At 39.9% G+C, this 17277-nt stretch overlaps 1 protein-coding gene across 1 annotated transcript in view; it reads left to right on the forward strand.

Annotated features, from left to right (window-relative positions):
* Positions 1 to 14546: 14546 nt before the first annotated feature.
* Positions 14547 to 17277, forward strand: part of FAM187B (family with sequence similarity 187 member B) — a 288809-nt gene continuing 286078 nt past the window's right edge. The window contains exon 1 of the mRNA XM_044079332.1: positions 14547 to 15316. Within this exon, the coding sequence (XP_043935267.1) occupies positions 14547 to 15316 (770 nt within the window). The remainder of the gene's footprint in view (positions 15317 to 17277) is intronic.

Consider the following 17277-nt stretch of genomic DNA (forward strand, 5'->3'; position numbering starts at 1 on the left):
TATATATATATATATATATATATATGTTTTTGTCAGATTATTGAGTTTTAGGAAACTCAAACTTCAAATGGTTGAGACTATATATTCGACTTTCCAAAAGTCTGAATGAAATAAAACAATGAAAATCTAAACTTTTGTAGGAGGCAAGCCCCCTCCATCTCCTATATGGGGCTGCACCCCCATACCCCCTGAAAATTATATATACACCAACTCCGAGATCGCACTGCAGTGAGAAAATGGGTAAATTCACCAGTCCCCACTGTGCCATGATCTTCATACAAATGGTCTCAGCCATACGAAGTTCGAGTTTCTGAAAACTCGATAATCTGAAAGGTCTCCCATAGATGTGAAACCTGTTCTGGGCAAATGCATTAAACGCTGCACTGTAAACCTTCTAAATAAAAATACAAATAATGTGACACTAAAAGGTATACTTCAACATCTCTTCATAAAATGCAGATCCACACTAACCAGCCTAATAGAATTTTGTAATCAAATACATTTTTGTCTTCGTTTACAGTCTGACACCTGCTGTTGTATACTTGGATCGGCCTTTTATTCTCTTCCTCACTCAGCAATCAACAAAGCCACAAGAAATACATACATTAATACATACATAATAACATGGATTACATCCCAGTAAACTGGCAAGTTTTACTGTGTGTGAAAAACAATGGAGCTAATTTAGGATATCTTGCACTCAAGTTAGATGTCTCACAAGGGTAGTTTGAGCCACACATTATTTAATATTGAGTTTGTAACAGTCCTGCAAAATAAATATTGTTATATAAATATGCTGATGATTTCTTCATTAAGTAAGAATCACATTCCAATCATCAGTAACTTTTAGGAAGAAACAATTAACTGGACAAAGGCAATTGGTTTAAAATTCAATATAGATACATTTTTAAGGGCCACTGCATCTTTGTGTCTACCAACTAATACTTTACTGGACATATTGACACCTTGAGAAGTTGCTCTATGAAACTACTGGACCTAATGATAAAAATTTAACCTCGAGGGGATGTTAGATGTTTAATAATGTTTTACAAAGCATACATGCAACCCATATTTCAATATAACAATAGCTTCTGCATTTACAATAATACACAGTTGCAGTGCCTAGAATTTGTAAAGAGAAGGTTCACAAATTATTAGAACAAAGTGACATGTCATATAAAGAGCACTGTATGTGTGTACCTTAAGGTATTGTTATATAAGAAGCAAATTTATTTTGGCATATAAAATGTTTTATGACACATGTATGCAAGCAATATTAGACATTAAACCTCATCAGATAACTTGTGCCATAAGAAATAAAGAAATGATTGCACCCCAAATTAATTCCCAAATGCAAAGTTTTAGGAAAAGACCTAGACAAATGTATATTAAATTAAGATTTCTGGAATTATGGAACAAACTCCTGCCGTGGATTAAGTTGTCTGAGTCCTAAACTGTATTCAGAAATATTCTTGATAACTGGGTAGGGCCCTTAGCGTATGATCCTGAAATTAGGGAATTGGTTGTTAATAGATGATCACTCTCCTGGACACTGGAATCAAACTTATGAATAAATCCTAAGTATAATTATGCCTAGAAGTAGACCTGTCAGTGATGGGGTAGAATCCTTCTCTGCACTTATTTTACAGATAGGAGCATAAGAGCAACGCTAAACAAGTAACTACAGGGACTATAAGATGCCTATTCATATACACTTTTAAGTAGATACACTTAAAAGTTCTTGACCCCCTTTATGAGCACTTAATAGTTAAATTATAGAAATGCCTAACTAGTTTTTTGGAAACCAGATGCAAGTAGAATAATGGATATCTATCAGCTGCAATGAAAATTAGTTTACTGTCCTGGCAAAGGTTAAGTCATCTGTAAGACTGCTTAAATTGTCACCCTGAAATGGAAGAATAGAATGCCTCAGTTGAGGCCACTGTATTTATAACCTAACTCAAATACCAACAACATTAGCATTTAAGTAATATTCTTAAGTATTAATAAGATTGTTCCGTTACATTCTGGAGGATACCCTATCTCCGTACATGCTATTAAAGCATAAATATGTGCTTTCTTCATCAAGTTGCTAGAAAAACAAAACTAACAAAGCTGTGATGCAGTCCTGTTATATTGTATTATCCTCACTTTTTGTTTGCAGACGAATAAGTTTGAAGCTTGTGATTCTTTTACGACACAAGTTAAGAAACTCACTACAGATTTGTCTAAAATGGAAACCACTCTTAAAGATAGGAAAATTAAAAAAATTCTTCGTGATGTAGGTGATTATGATAGGGGTAAACCTTTTGATACTTCTAAGAATGTATCTTTTAGATTACCCCGGGATGATCATAAATATGATAAGAGATCATCTACTCCCAAAAGAAAAAGGCCTAGGTCCATTTTAAAGACAAATACTGGTCTGTCAAGTGGGACATCTGGGGAAGATAATTCTTCCAATACAGAAGGGGAATTCGATTCACATTTATGTGAGGGACTACCCATGTCCAAAAGAGACAATTTATCACACCCTCTCAATTCAGATACCGACGAGGGGGGCGGAAGCATAGGAAACATAACATCCAAACGAAGTTTGGAGACACTTATGAAGATCATGACACAGCATTAAGTTTCGATTCTAATGTTCACAATATTTCGTCTGTTGATTTAACTAATGTACAAATCAAATTATTAAACAAAGGGCTCAATTTTGTTCCTGGGTTTTTTGTCTCCGAACAGTCTCTGGCCCAGGATGTTATCAATTTTTGTCGTATATTGAATTTGAAGGTGTTTTTTGATAGTAATGTTTGTGATGCACCTTGTGATACAGTTGGTGACTTCAGATTTAAAAAATCCACTTTTACTCCACCTATGACTCATTTAGTAGGGGTATTTCAAAAAAATGTCCTTCGGGACATACATTGTCATCTTAAGGATTTTCCTGTCACTTACAATAATCTGACTACTGAAGAACTATGCAGTTTGGATGAGTTGATTAATAATAAAAACCTTGTCATTATTCAAGCTGATAAAGGTGGAGCGGTGGTGGTACTAGATAAAACTGCCTATGATAGTGAGGCTATGAGACAATTGGGTGACAAACAGTATTACCGGCAGATGCTTGTGGATCCCTCTCCCCATTTTAAGTGCCAAATTGATGGATTTTTGACTGAGGCAGTGGATGAGGGCATTATTACTCAAGATGTTAAAGAACAGCTATTGGTTGGGTCACCTAAAAAACAGTATTTATATCTGTTACCCAAGATCCACAAACATGCCACTAATCCACCTGGGCGACCGATTGTCTCGGGACATGGGTCCCTTACCGAACCACTATCTGAATATTTGACTCTATATTTAAAACCATTATTGAGTCAAATTAGAGCTAGGATTCAAGACACCACCCAATTTTTGGACATTATTAATAACTCCCAACTTCAATCTCATTGGCTATTATGCACTCTGGACATTACCTCTCTTTACACTAACATTCCACACTGGGCGGGTTTACAAGCGTTGGATTATTGGTTGGCTAGATCAGGTTTATATCCATCTGGATTTAATACCTTTCTTGTATGCCTAACAGAATATGTGCTGTCAAGCAATGTTTTTTATTTTTACAATCTTTGCTATTGGCAGAAGCAGGGTACTGCTATGGGTGCATCTTTTGCACCCATATATGCAGATCTGTTTATGGCATACATTGAAGAGATTGTGATTTATGATGTTAAACACAATATTTATATGTGTGAGATGGATATCTGGCGTCGGTATCTGGATGACTGTTGGTTGGTGTGGAAAGCTGATGAACAGTATCTTATGGAATTTCTTGAATATCTGAATAACAACATATGGGGGATTGAATTCAAATTGACCTATAACAAATCGAGGATAGTTTTTCTCGATGTAGAAATCATTAGGAATCAGGATAATACCCTATCTTCCAGGATGTTCAGAAAATTTCCGGAATTTAATTCAATATTACATGCTACCAGCTTCCACCCGCAACATGTCATCCAGAACATACCCAAATCTCAGTTTCTTAGAGCCAGGAGAATCTGTTCTAGCCAACAATCCTTCCTTGATGCCCAAGATGATTTGACTTGCAGATTTATTAAGAGGGGATATCGTCCAGGTTCGGTACATCTAGCCAAAAGATCTGTGTCTAGTCTAAATAGGGAAGATTTATTAACATACAAAGATAAGAGTAACTGTCACCAGTTACAACCTTTACGTCTGGTAACCACATATGGACGGAATACACAGGGCTTTAAAAATATCATACAGAGACATTGGAACATTCTTAAAGCTGATTTAAAACTTTATTCTATGTTGCCAGATCAATGTTCCTTCTCATTTAGAAGGGGACAGACCATTGGTTCAAAATTGAGTCATTACAAGAGAGTAGGTGTGGATTTTTCTGAACAAACTCAGCGGTCTATCTCAGGAAAACCCATTGTTGGATGTATTCCCTGTGGGCATTGCTCATTTTGTATTCGTGTTTCACGTACTAATGAATTCACCAGTAAAAATACCTCACAGGTTTTTGATATAAAGTTTTGGGCTAACTGTAACACTGAGTGGGTCATCTATTTGGTGACCTGCAATTGTTCTGCTTTCTATGTTGGAAAGACTTCCCGAGCTTTCCGTCTCAGAATTTGTGAGCATTTGAGTGACATAAAAAAGAAACGTATTAGTAATGCTTTGTATAAACATTGTTTGAAACATGTATCTGCTTCATATAAATTTGTTGTTATTGATTGCATCAGGGGGAAATGTAAAGACAAACAGTTTTGGCAGGAATTACTTAGCTCCAAGGAGAAAAAATGGATCATCAAACTTGGAGCTTTGTTTGCACCTGGTCTTAATGACCAATTGTGAATTCTGTGTTTGGATTGGCCCTTGAGTTGGACCTATCCATATATATGTGCATGTATTGTGATACTCTGTTTTTTCATTTTATACTTCACTGAAGAAGGCTCAGAGGAGCCGAAACCGGTTTGAGGATTGTTGCTTTTTTGTCAAAAAGCTTTTTCTGCTATTGGTATTTACAATAGCAGTATTTCAGGGGGGTGTTTTTTTCCCTCTTGACAATAAATGTTTTTTGATATGGTTACTACCAACACTTGCTGGCTTTTTTGTTTGTTGCTAGTTATCCTGCTTTTGCCGTGCTAGGGTTCCACGGGCACCTGCCGCTTTGTTGGATTATCCTCACTCCCATAAATCCATTAATTATAATATAAACCTGTCCAGGCTTAATCAGAGCAATACTTTTATTTTTTTTTTTATTGAAACACACACAACAGACTAGCAGTTAAAAGTACCATAAAACAAAAGTCAAAACAACTTCTAAGGATCAACTTCAGTCTCAACGTACTACAGTCAAAGCCACTATTTATTTGTGTGCAGGTGTCCTTCTCCCACACTTAACAATAGTGCTACTGCACTAGGATGCACTCTTATCAAAGTGTATGCATTTTCTGTTTTATGAAGGGTCTGTTCTTTTCCATTTCTGAGTAACTACCTTTTTAGCTCACTGTAGAATTGCTCCCAGCCATGTCTGCTTATGTTTGCACCAGTGTCCTTCCCCTGGAATTCCTTACAAAATGCTAATGGTTATAACAGTATCCAGCATAGAATAATGCCATTTAAACATCTCTGTATCTGATTCTTATAATCAGGCAGCTTAGAAAATTGCCAGAAGACTTGAATCCAGGTGCCCTGAATTATTCAGCAATCTCCTGGGATAGTAGAGAACAGGATGTTCTTCATGTTTCACTGTTGCAGTCATCATACTTGGGTTATCTGCCTGCAGGTATCCCTCAGTCGGCCCGAATACCAGAGACTTAGTATTTCTGCGTCGGTTGCTGTCACTTCAGGACTGACATCAGGTCATCAGGGGTATAAAAAGAGGCAGCCGACACCATTATATCAGCCTTTCTTGCTGAGGAGCCCGAAGCAGTTCACATGAGTGCCGGTCAGCCACTTCCTGAGTTTTTGTTTCCGAAATTGAATCATTCTGAAGTCTTCTAAAGCTAAGTACTCCATTGGGGATCCATTTTTCTTGCTCTAACCAATGTCAGAATTAACAATTGTCTCATCTGTGGAAAGCAAATACCACACCGAGATTTTCATTCTTACTGAGTGACCTTTTTAGGACCAGACCACGCCATGCCTCTCTGTCGGTTTTGAGCTTTGTTCAACACCCGAACTATTCATCGTCAGGCCCTTATTGGAGCTAAATACTTTTGTTCTCGATCTCCGTATTCTGAAATGGCTTCAGTAAGTCATCCAACTACCGATCTTCTGAACAAATGTAAGGATAAAGACAGAGACAGACCGCACAGGTCCAAAACTGCCGACGCTTCCGTTAAGCTAGTCGCCAGTTCGCCGGTACTCAGTGAGGCACTTTCGCAGCCCCTGATGCCAGCTTTGATGGATTTGCAGGTGACTACCGAGACCCGTTCAGAGTCCGGTATGCTGTGAGGCTCTTCTTTGACTGTGGAACCTGTGGATTTCTCTACATTGGATGGGTCCGGAGTTGCTGTGCAAGCACCGGCTTCTGATGAAGTTCTTCCCATTACCGATATTCGACACAAACCGAAGACTTCTTTCACATCTTCAGTTCTCTCTCAAACTACAGAGTTTCTAAGGCCAAGAGTACGAGCTATGCCTAAAAACTGACGACCCAAACCCAAGCACCTGCTTCCTTTCACAATCACAAATGCTTAAAATGGCCGAAGACCTGATCATGCTGATTAGGGGAAGCCAACCTTCCCTTGCTAAAAGAAAAAGAGACCTGTCCCCAGCAGCTTTGACTGACCAAGAGTCAGATGAATCTGAGGTTTCAGAATATGAAGACATGCCTTTATCTGCCTATGAGGATTCCGATGCAGAGGAATCCATTCCTTCTGCTTCCCCCCCAGAGGATTTTTCTTTTGGTGAAACCCTACATACATTGAGAGAACATTTCCACTGGGAATGCCAGGATTATCCTCAGTCAAAAAAGAGACTCGGAATTTTTAGACTTACCACAGCACGGACCCTTAGCTATCCCTCCTGTTTTGGCTGTTGTGGATGATGTCTTTATGGAATCCAGTCTAACTACTGATGCTTTACCCCCTGCTCCAAGGAAACCAGACCGGTACTACAGAGTCCCTGACACTCATAAATTTCTTTCCAAAAATCTTACTGCTGACCCAGAGGTCATCTCCCAAGGGCCTAAAGGAATAAAAGCAACTACAGCTAAGAATCCTACCCCTTCGGACAGGGATTCCAGAGCTTTAGGCAGATGGGGTAAGGAAGTATATACCTCTGCAACTCTCACCATTAGAGCATTGAAATGTAAGTTCCACATGCTGAAATACCAGCAACATGCTATTGAACTTATTAAGCAAAAATTGTGTACTTTTCCCGACTGTGCAGAAAATAAAGAATTACAGGAGCTTATGCATTCTGCAAGCCAAGTCAGCAAACATACCCTGCAATGTGGGTTTGATGCCTTAGAAGCATCTTGCAGAGCAGCAGTCACAGTTAATGTACTTGGAAGGCATGCTTGGCTTAAGGAGTAGACCTTGCCAGACCATGTCAAATCAAAATTACTGGATGCTCCTTTGAACAAGGACAATCTGTTTGGCACCAAAGCAGAAGAAGTTCTAAAAAGGTGGAAGAAAAGGTTAAGTCTATGCAGACAGTCAAATATTTTTTGCAAGTGCAGCCTCCAAGATTCAGTAGGCATTGCCCCTTGAAGCATTGGTCCTTTCCAGCCCCCTCAAGGCCATCTCAGACTAGACCCAGCGAAAACAGACCCCCCCAGACTACAGTCTCAGGATATGCAGCGATCTAAGCAATGGAGTACCTCCACTTCTAAAACGGAGTGCTAAGCCATCCCCCTTACGGAAAGAATTCACAATGACTTCTCAACTGCTCTCCTAACCTCTGCCCAATTGCTCGTGCCCTTAGGAGGAAAACTTGCCCCCATGCAAAAAACTGCACCTCCATAACAAATGATTGATGGGTCCTCAACATAGCATCCCAAGGGTACAAATTTTATTTCCACACGCTGCCAACCACAAAAGGGTTCCCAGACTTTCCACCAAACCAGTGGGCATAGGCACAAAACCAAGTTCAGTCCCTGCTCTCCATAAGGGCAATTTAGCCTGTTCCTGCAGAACAGATAGGCCAAGGTTTTTATTCCAGACTTTTCCTGGTACCCAGAAAAGAGGGCACCTGGTGCCCAATCTTAGACCTTTCCATTCTAAACACATTCCTGGTAGGACCAAAATTCAAAATGCTCACCCTACAACAGCTTCTCCCTATGCTGTCCAAAGATGTTTGGTTAGCCACCCTAGACCTAAAGGAAGCCTATTTGCACATCCCTATCAGGGACTCATGCAGGAAATATCTACGTTTCTGGGCAGGATCTATGCATTATCAGTTCTCTGCACTTCGCTTTGGCTTATCCACTGCTCCCAGAGTCTTCACAAAATGCCTGGTCAATCCAGCCATTGCCTATTGCAGACAGAGACAAATTCAAATGTACCCTTACTTGGATGATTGCCTGATTCAGGCAGACATTCAGGAAAAGCTGTTGCAGCACCTGACATTTGTAAAGGACCTTCTAACATCCCTGGGGTACACTGTCAACGCAAATAAATTAAAACTAGTCCCCAGTCAAAAAATTGTATTCCTGGGAGAAAGCTTGGGCACAGAATCCCAGATGACATTCCTTACTCCAGAAAAACAAGCCTATCTGACAGGCTGCTTCACAACAAATGGCCACCAGAACCCAGCTATCCGCAAGGAAAATCCTGCAGGCTCTAGGGTTCATGGCCTCCTACATTCTACTAATTCCATATGCCAGACTGCATATGAGGAAGCTTCAATGGTACTTAAAAAGTATTTGGTGCAAACATTCACAGGACCTGGAAACTATCATACCTTGTCTCAGGACATAGTTACTTTGATGGGCAGCAGCATGCAACCACAACAAGGGGCTTCCCTTTACTCATCCCCACACCACCCAGACCTTAACCACAGATGCATCAGACTTTGCCTGGGGTGCACGTCTGGACGGATGGTGCATTCAGGGCCACTGGAGCCCAAACCAAATTCACCTGCACATCAACCAAAAAGAGATGCCTGCTGTACAGCATACTCTGAAGCTTTCATATCCCTACTCTCACCAGGACCCCTTCTGATAAAAACTGACAACACCACAGTGATGTGGTACATCAACAAGCAGGGGGAACCCACTCTTACCCACTCTGCAGGCTAGCCATGACCCTGTGGAACACAGCCTTGGCCATGCATATTCCCCTGCTAGCTCAATTCCTGCCAGACAAACAAATCTCTCTTGCAGACAACTTAAGCAGAAATCTCCTAGACCCACATGAGTGGCAATTAGACCTCAACACCTTCAGCCCTCTAACCCAGAAATGGGGTACCCCGAATATGGACCTGTTTGCCTCCCCCTACAATCACCAGCTCAGCAAATTCTGCACCAGGGTACCTCACAGCAAGGCCTGAAAAGTGGATGCCCTATCCCCCCAGTGGGTAAACCTTTCAATCTATGCATTTCCCCCTCTGCCTCTTCTTACAAGAGTGCTACTCAAGATAAGGCAGGACAAACCAAGGGCAATCCTGATTTCCCCAGACTGGCCACGCCAGCATTGGTACCCACTTCTGTGCAGTCTGTCACCAGTGCCACCGTCACACCTACCCCAGATCCCAACCCTCCTCACTCAGCAGGAGGGACAGATCTTGCATCCGCAACTGCAAACCCTGAACCTTGCAGCCTGGCTCATTCCTTGAACTCTCCTCCACTGGCCTGCCTAAGCAAGCAGATGCTAGATGTCATTCATGAAGCCAGATGACCCAGTACTAGGAAATCCTATGCTGATAAGTGGAAAACGTATTGTTCTTGGATTCACACTAAAGAAGCGGACACAGCACAGCCCTCCTTACCTCTCATCCTGGATTACCTAGCAGTCCTACTCCACAGAGGCCTGTCCTTCTCTTCCATTAAGATCCATGCCTCTGCCATCTCTGCTCATTACAACACTGAGCCACCTCTCTTCTCACACCCTCTCATCAAGCAGTTCCTGAGAGGGACTAACAACTTAATGCCACCAAGAAGAGCCCCCACCCCTACTTGGGACCTTTAACTTTGTGCTGGAAAAGCTCACGCTACCCCCCTTTGAGTCTGCAGTGTCAGCAGAGTTAAAATTCCTCTCTTGGAAAACAGCTTTGCTTCTGGCCATCACTTCAGCTAGAAGAGTGTCTGAGCTACAAGCACTTATGGCTGTGGAACCCTTCATTATTTTTCATGCTGACAGGGTCTCCCTCAAGACTAACCCTACATTTATGCCCAAAGTGATATCCAGTGTGGCTCTCAACCAATCTATCCATTTTTCTACCTTTTTCCCTAACCCTCAAAATAATGGGGAAAGGATCCTGCACTCTTTAGACATGCACAGACAGCTCAGATTTTACCTTGATAGGACTAAGCCCTTCAGGAAATCTGACCAGCTACTAGTCAGCTTTGCACCAGGGTCAGAGGGCAAGGCCATATCAAAACAAACCATCTCCAAATGGGGATAGCACATTGTATCCATTTCTGTTACAAACACTATGGGAAAAAAACCCTCAGGGGGTCAGAACATATTCCACTAGGGAAACTTCAACCTCTGCAACCTTTCTCAGAGGAGTCCTTACCAGGGACATTCTGGAAGCTGCTACCTGGAGTTCTGTTCACACCTTCACCAAGCATTACCACCTGCCTATTTTTTCCAAATCCAGGGCAGGTTTTGCAACAGCAGTCCTGCAGGGCATACTAGCCAGCCCCAATTCTTCTTGACTTCCTCCATCCATTCCTCAGCTTTGGGAATCCAACCCAAGTGTGATGACTGCAACAGTGAAACACGAAGAACATAGTACAGTTGTTTACACTTACCATAAATATAGATGTTCAAGTGTATTCACTGTTGCAGTCCTGGTTTCCCACCCTCCAGCCCCCTTGTCTCTCTCTACTTCTCTATCTCTCTTACTCACCCCTTACAGGGCTGTTGGTATTTACATTTTTGCTGGCGGTGTTTTTTCCACCATAACTTAGCTCCATATTTGGGAGCTACTGACATTTTGGGCAAGAAAAACTGATGTAATGGCATTAGCTGCCTGTTTTTATACCCCTGATGACCTGATGTCAGTCCTGAAGTGACAGCAACTGACACAAAAATACTAAGTCTCTGGTATTCGGGCTGACTGAGGGCTACCTGCAGGTAGATAACCCAAGTGTGATGACTGCAACAGTGAATACACTCGAACATCTACATTTATGTAAGTGTACGCAACTGTACTTCCTTTAACCTACTAGACATAATAAAAGTATTTATGGAGGCACTTTGTAGCAAATATTCTGAATTTTCTAGAATATGTAGCATACTTTGGTAATGAATATATTGAATGTTACTGAATGGGCATTAAGTACTTCCCCCTAGTCCATTCAGCACTGAAGCATTTGCTAACTAGTTTTTAATACTGTTTAAAAACTTGCATAACTGACTGGACAGCCCTTTCAGCTGCCAGTCAGGTTGCTTGACTTCCTATCATACTTCCCCTCCCCCCAAAATCCTTCTATGTGAGTTCCACCTGCAAGTGTTTCTTGTCTTAATTTCCTTCATATCAGGTAGTTCCTATTGGTTAAATGCTAATGTTGCTAGCATATCATTTACTTTATAAATGCAGTGATGTCAAAATGAATGATTGCATTCTTCTGTTTTGTGGTGTTCACTTAACCTACGTTCACAATGAGTTAACCAAGGCCATGAAATTATACAAATTTTCAGTGGTGCCAATAAATATATCCATAATTCTATTTGCATTTGTTTTCCTAAGATCCAGTTGTGCATTTCTAAAATGGCATTAAAAATATTGGAGAGATCATCATCCCCCCTTGTTCCAAAACTGACATTAGGGACTCTTCCCACAGAAGTTAAAATGGCCTTAACTAGATCTTTCAACCTTGGGACAAAATTTTCTGACTTGTCAAAGAAAGAAAAGCTTCAAATGACCACCCTTCAGTAATGGTACAAATCCTGAATATTTTCTCCACCCAGCTCCTTATGCAGCAACAACTTCTCCCAAGTTATTCTTGGTTTTGCCTTCTGTCACATGAAAGAGCTGAAGGATTTTTTTTCACATCCTGAAAAAAATCCAAAAAAACAAAGGTGTAACCTGGAATGTATACGATAGGACAGCCTGGACTTTGTGGACAAAGTCCAGGTCCAGTATTGTCCATTTATTAATAGTATCTTTTTTTTTATATTTTGGAAAGGGATGATGACGAAATGGGGGCCTCAAGAAAGAAGGAGAGACAGGGATTGTGAATGCAGATCCTTAAGGAGAATAACAATAACCATACATAATATTATGTTCATAAAGTAGAAGAAAGTATTCTAAGAACTAAGACAACATGGGAATGGAGAAAGGAGATTCTGCCATTAGGGATGCAGACAATAGGCAAGAGAGGGCTGACATTTACTGGAGAAAACTGGCAAAGGAACCAAGGTGTTAGGTGCAAATAATTAGAGAGAGAAATGTAAGAATGGGAACAGGCCAAGAATGTATTTATACTGCAGACTAGATATTGTCTTCTCTATCAAGGACTGATATAAGAGTATAGGCAAAGAGAAAGAACGAGGGGGATCCTAAGTGAAACAAATAGCAATGGTAGAGTTTTTAGTAGAATCTAGAACATAAGCAGTTGTTAAAAAAGGGATAATTAGTAGGCCATATAAAATATTGCATGATAACTATAAGAATCAATCAGAGGAGGTTAGAAAGGATTGGGAAGAGAGATTGGATAAGCAATTTACAGAGAAACAATGAGGGGAGAGATGTATAACTCCCAAATATCCAACAAAGTCTAGAAGATTTAGTATCTTTGCTTGAAAGTCTTTACATGAGTATTTTTATACCCCAAGTAGACTCCAAGAAATTTTTCCTCAAGTAGATTGCAAATATTGGAAGTATGAGGGGGAAGAAATAGGTAATTAGGGGGAATATAATGAGTTGGAAGACTTTCCTCCCAATACCTTGGTTACTTTGGCAATTTTCTCCAGTAAATTCCAGTCTTCTCTTGCCTATTGTCTGTATCCCTGCAGACTACTCCATCAGGAATACTGGATGAGCACATTGGTATAACTAAGGAAATGATATTTTGAGCTATGATACAGAGTCAGATTTGCCTAGACATATTAAGGCCTTGCTCAGTCTAATTATGGTGGTGCCAAAAAAGCAATTACTAGAAGATGGAAATCAAAGTCTAAACCAACTGTACTAGAAGCAGTGAATATAGTAAGAGAGATAAAAAATGGAAATGGGAGCTTTAGAAAAGAGTAGGTGCAAATTACATAGAAACAATTGGAATTGTGGGAACAATACGTTCAGAATAATGTGTTGAGGTGGAATGAGGTTTAAAAGAAGACAGGATTTGAATGAGCTATGTAATGTTTGACAATGACTAGATAGATTACAAGTGATGTATAATGCTTGCACCTAAAATATGTCAGTATGGTTTGTTTTCACATATATAAAAGTATGATTGTGTCATAACTGGCAATTTAATACAGATGTTTCTTGTTTAAAAAAAAGAGATAACATCATCCCTTCAGGAAGATGACATGCTCAGATTAATCAAGACCTTATTCATTGTGCCTAACTGCTTTATTTACATCCACTCTCTCCCCTCCCCTAAAATAGCTAAAAAGTCCATCTGTGCCTGGACATTCAAATTTTGGAATACTTCCAGTTAAGTTTTCCAACTTCTCTGCTTGTGTAGAAGACAGTTTAGGACATGTACCACTTTCTATAAACTCCATCAATTCTCCCTGTAAATAATTAGCCGTCTCTTCTTTGGCATAGATGACTTTGTTGTAATCTCTAGAAATGTTTATAGTTTATTTCAGGTGATCTGTCATTCTGTTGTGTTTGGGATCCCAGGTCCTATGAACTATGAGATCTATCTCAATTTGCTTAACTTGTCTCAGTCATGTGACCAAGTGTTTCTAAGCTTTTAGAAAGCTTCCCAAATATGTTTTCTACCATGCTCATTTTAAGAAATTCTGTTTTTTCTCCACTAACATTAGCTACACTCTCGGAACATTCTCTATCCCTTTGCTGCTTTCTTATTGCACCTTTCATTCTCATCTCAGCTCCATATCCAACTTAACAGTTTCATTTTTTTATCAGTCCCAGCCTCTTTTATTTCAATCCAGTTTTGTCTGGAATGACAGTAAAACATTTTAGGAAATATTATTACAGACTTGAAGGGTAAATTTTTCTGTGACATCACCATCATATTCATATATGACTGAATGGAATTAACATGTCTGAATGTTCTAGAATGCTGCAAGTCTCAAGACACAGAATTTTACGTGATCTGGGGTTAATATATTCAGGGGACCTTTAAGCAAAGCCTTATCATGTTGGCTAATCTCTTGTGTTTAACATGCTTTCTTGGTTTTATTATAAACATTGTCAAAATGGAAATGATTGGGGAGGGTATTGCTTTATTTTGTAAACCCAGTAGGCCTTGTAACGTGGCATTTTTTTCTCATAATCCAGTCACTTTGATCTGTCCCAACATTTCCTCAAATGCTTCAGTGTCATGGCAATATATTAATTTCTTTGATGCAGAAAACACAGCCAAAACCTTTATTGGAGATAAGGGGATAATCATAGATCAAACAGGAAGAGTGTCTGATCTGCAGTCAAAATCCACACTTCAGAATGGCAATCTTAGAATCCATTCTCCAACAGTTAACCATTCAGGTATATACAGCTGCATGGACGGGGAGAAGATAATGGCCTACTATGAAGTTGACATCCAAGATGTGCACAAATTGTATGTTTCTCATGCTGACGTAGGTCAGACTACACTGCAGAACACAAGTGTGAACACCGAAAGTGGAATAGAAGTCACTGTCTTCACTGTTTGGAGTAAATGGCAACCTTGTGACAGATGTGGAAGTCAAGGTGAAAGGAAAAGGTTAGGTTTTTGCTATGGCCTTGCTAACAAACTGGCAAAAGGAGAACATGAACCTTTACCTTGTGGGCTGCTGTTTTTAAGGATGGGAAAGGAATTCACAAAACGGGGACCAGAAATGCAGCTACAGACCTGCAGCATGCCCTGTAGTGAGAAAATGTACCCAGTGGAAAATGAAACTGAGACACATTTTCTTCTCCTAGACAGTTTTCTGATCCAGCCCTTGACAAAAGTGTCGCTTATTTGTCCAGGTTCATCCATTTACAGGTAAATAACTGGTAGAATAAGATGTGGAAAATGTATAAATACCTACTTAGTTAAACTGCACTGGTATGTAGAAGTGGGAATTTGAAGGTACTAGAATATGAAGGGTGTACTGTTGAGACAACCTTTTGTTACTTTCTGTTGTGACGGAGTCCTGCACTAGTATGGTTAAAAGGAAACCGTTCATATAGAAAGAATTCTGCTAAATGGTGTGTACCGTGCGTACTGTTTATGTGAGGGCAAGGAATTCATTGTGCATTTACGCTGTGTGTGGAAAATGGATTCAAAGTAATTATATCTTTTGGATTTTATATTTGAGCAGTTAATTAGTAATGTGAAACTCAGGGCTGTCCTTAAGTGAGTTGGACCTATTTGGCCCAACAGAGTCCTGATCCCTCAGTGGGCAATGCAGGACAGGGTTGTTAAGCCTAATGTGACCCAAAGATTGCCTGAGAGTGCAAGTCATTTTCCTACTGATAGTTTTGTTTCTGTGGTAGTTAACATGTCATGTTAGTGGAGCGGACATTTCCCATCATACATTGCACGTGTGGCTGGTTCAGTATTATTAGTAGCTGCAGCTTTACACCTCTTGTGTTAGTGTTAGCTGCTCAATCCCCAGAGTAGTTAGTAAGAAAAAAAAAAACACATACTGTGATGTGAGGTAACTCCTGATCACTAATAATTGTGACAGAATCTTATCAATGTAAAAGTACAGGAGTGAAATGTTTGCTGCAGTAACAAATCGGAGCAAAATAATCCCAAAGAGGCAAATCCTGAGGTATGTGTGCTAAGTGGTGGAAGGCAGAATGGCTAAAAATGATTCACTTGGCTGAAAAAGAGTAAGAGACCCTGTCTGGCTCATAAAAAGTACTGCAGGGGTAACTCACCTTCAGACTTGTATACAAAATAGGAGGGCAAGCAGAAATGTAAACCTAGAAAATGGGTGGAATGGATTAGTAAAGAGTTTTTGGTTGTTTATTATAAAAAGCTGAACAGTGTAAGGGTTTTACATGTTCTTCCTAGATCCATGTGAGTTTTCTAAAGGCATCCTGAATTTATCTCACTTGTCAAATCATGATTTATCCCTGCATGTAATCTTTATTGTTATCTTTGTAATTTGGACTTCGGCAAAGAACTGCATGTATTAGACCACTTACCCAGCTTAACAAATAAATAAAAAACTTTCAGAAGTAGTTATAAATAGGGAGGTATGTGAGCAACACTGATCTTGAGCATAAACCTGATAGTGTTACTATGATTATTGTTAAGCATTTTAAGACGGTCAACAGTTTTATGTGCAATTAGGCAGGACAATTAACTGGGTAAAGAACTCAAACCATTCAGAGTAAGTGCATGAGATGATTGGAAGCCCTTGAAGCAAGAAAGTAGTAATATGAGATGAGAATGCATAATGGAAGTCAAAAGTTTCTCATGCTTTTTTTGACCCCTTCTTGTTTTTCCCACAATCATTAAGCACAGCCCTACTAAAACATTGTTCCAATACTTATTGTAGATCTGGGGACTTTAGGCATGGGTAGAAAGAGATAGGAACTGTTATGAGTAATGTTTTAGTAGGTTTCATGCTTATAAATGGACTTGCTTCTTAATGGCATGGTCTGCTTGGTGTTGTCTACAGCACCCCCCAAAGAGGCTGGAGCATGTGTACTACTTAACTTTAGGGTTGCCACCTTTTAAGCGGGCCAAATGGGACATGGGGTGTGACCAATCTGACACTGACCACACCCCTACCATGACATTACCACAGCAGTTAAGGGTACCACTAAACATGTTCTATCCCCCTGATTCCCTCAAAAATAGGGACATATTTTAAACTTAGAAAGGTGCTTGAGTAACAAGGTTTGTGTTAACATACATTTTCTAAAGGATCTGAAGTCTGAAACTCAAATGTATGTTATTATTTTTTGAGTTCAGTCCTCAGCATAGCTCTCAAACAATCAGGAACA

This window comes from Protopterus annectens, chromosome 8.part0, assembly GCF_019279795.1.
Source record: "Protopterus annectens isolate FY-2018-M chromosome 8.part0, PAN1.0, whole genome shotgun sequence".
NCBI lineage: Eukaryota > Metazoa > Chordata > Ceratodontiformes > Protopteridae > Protopterus > Protopterus annectens.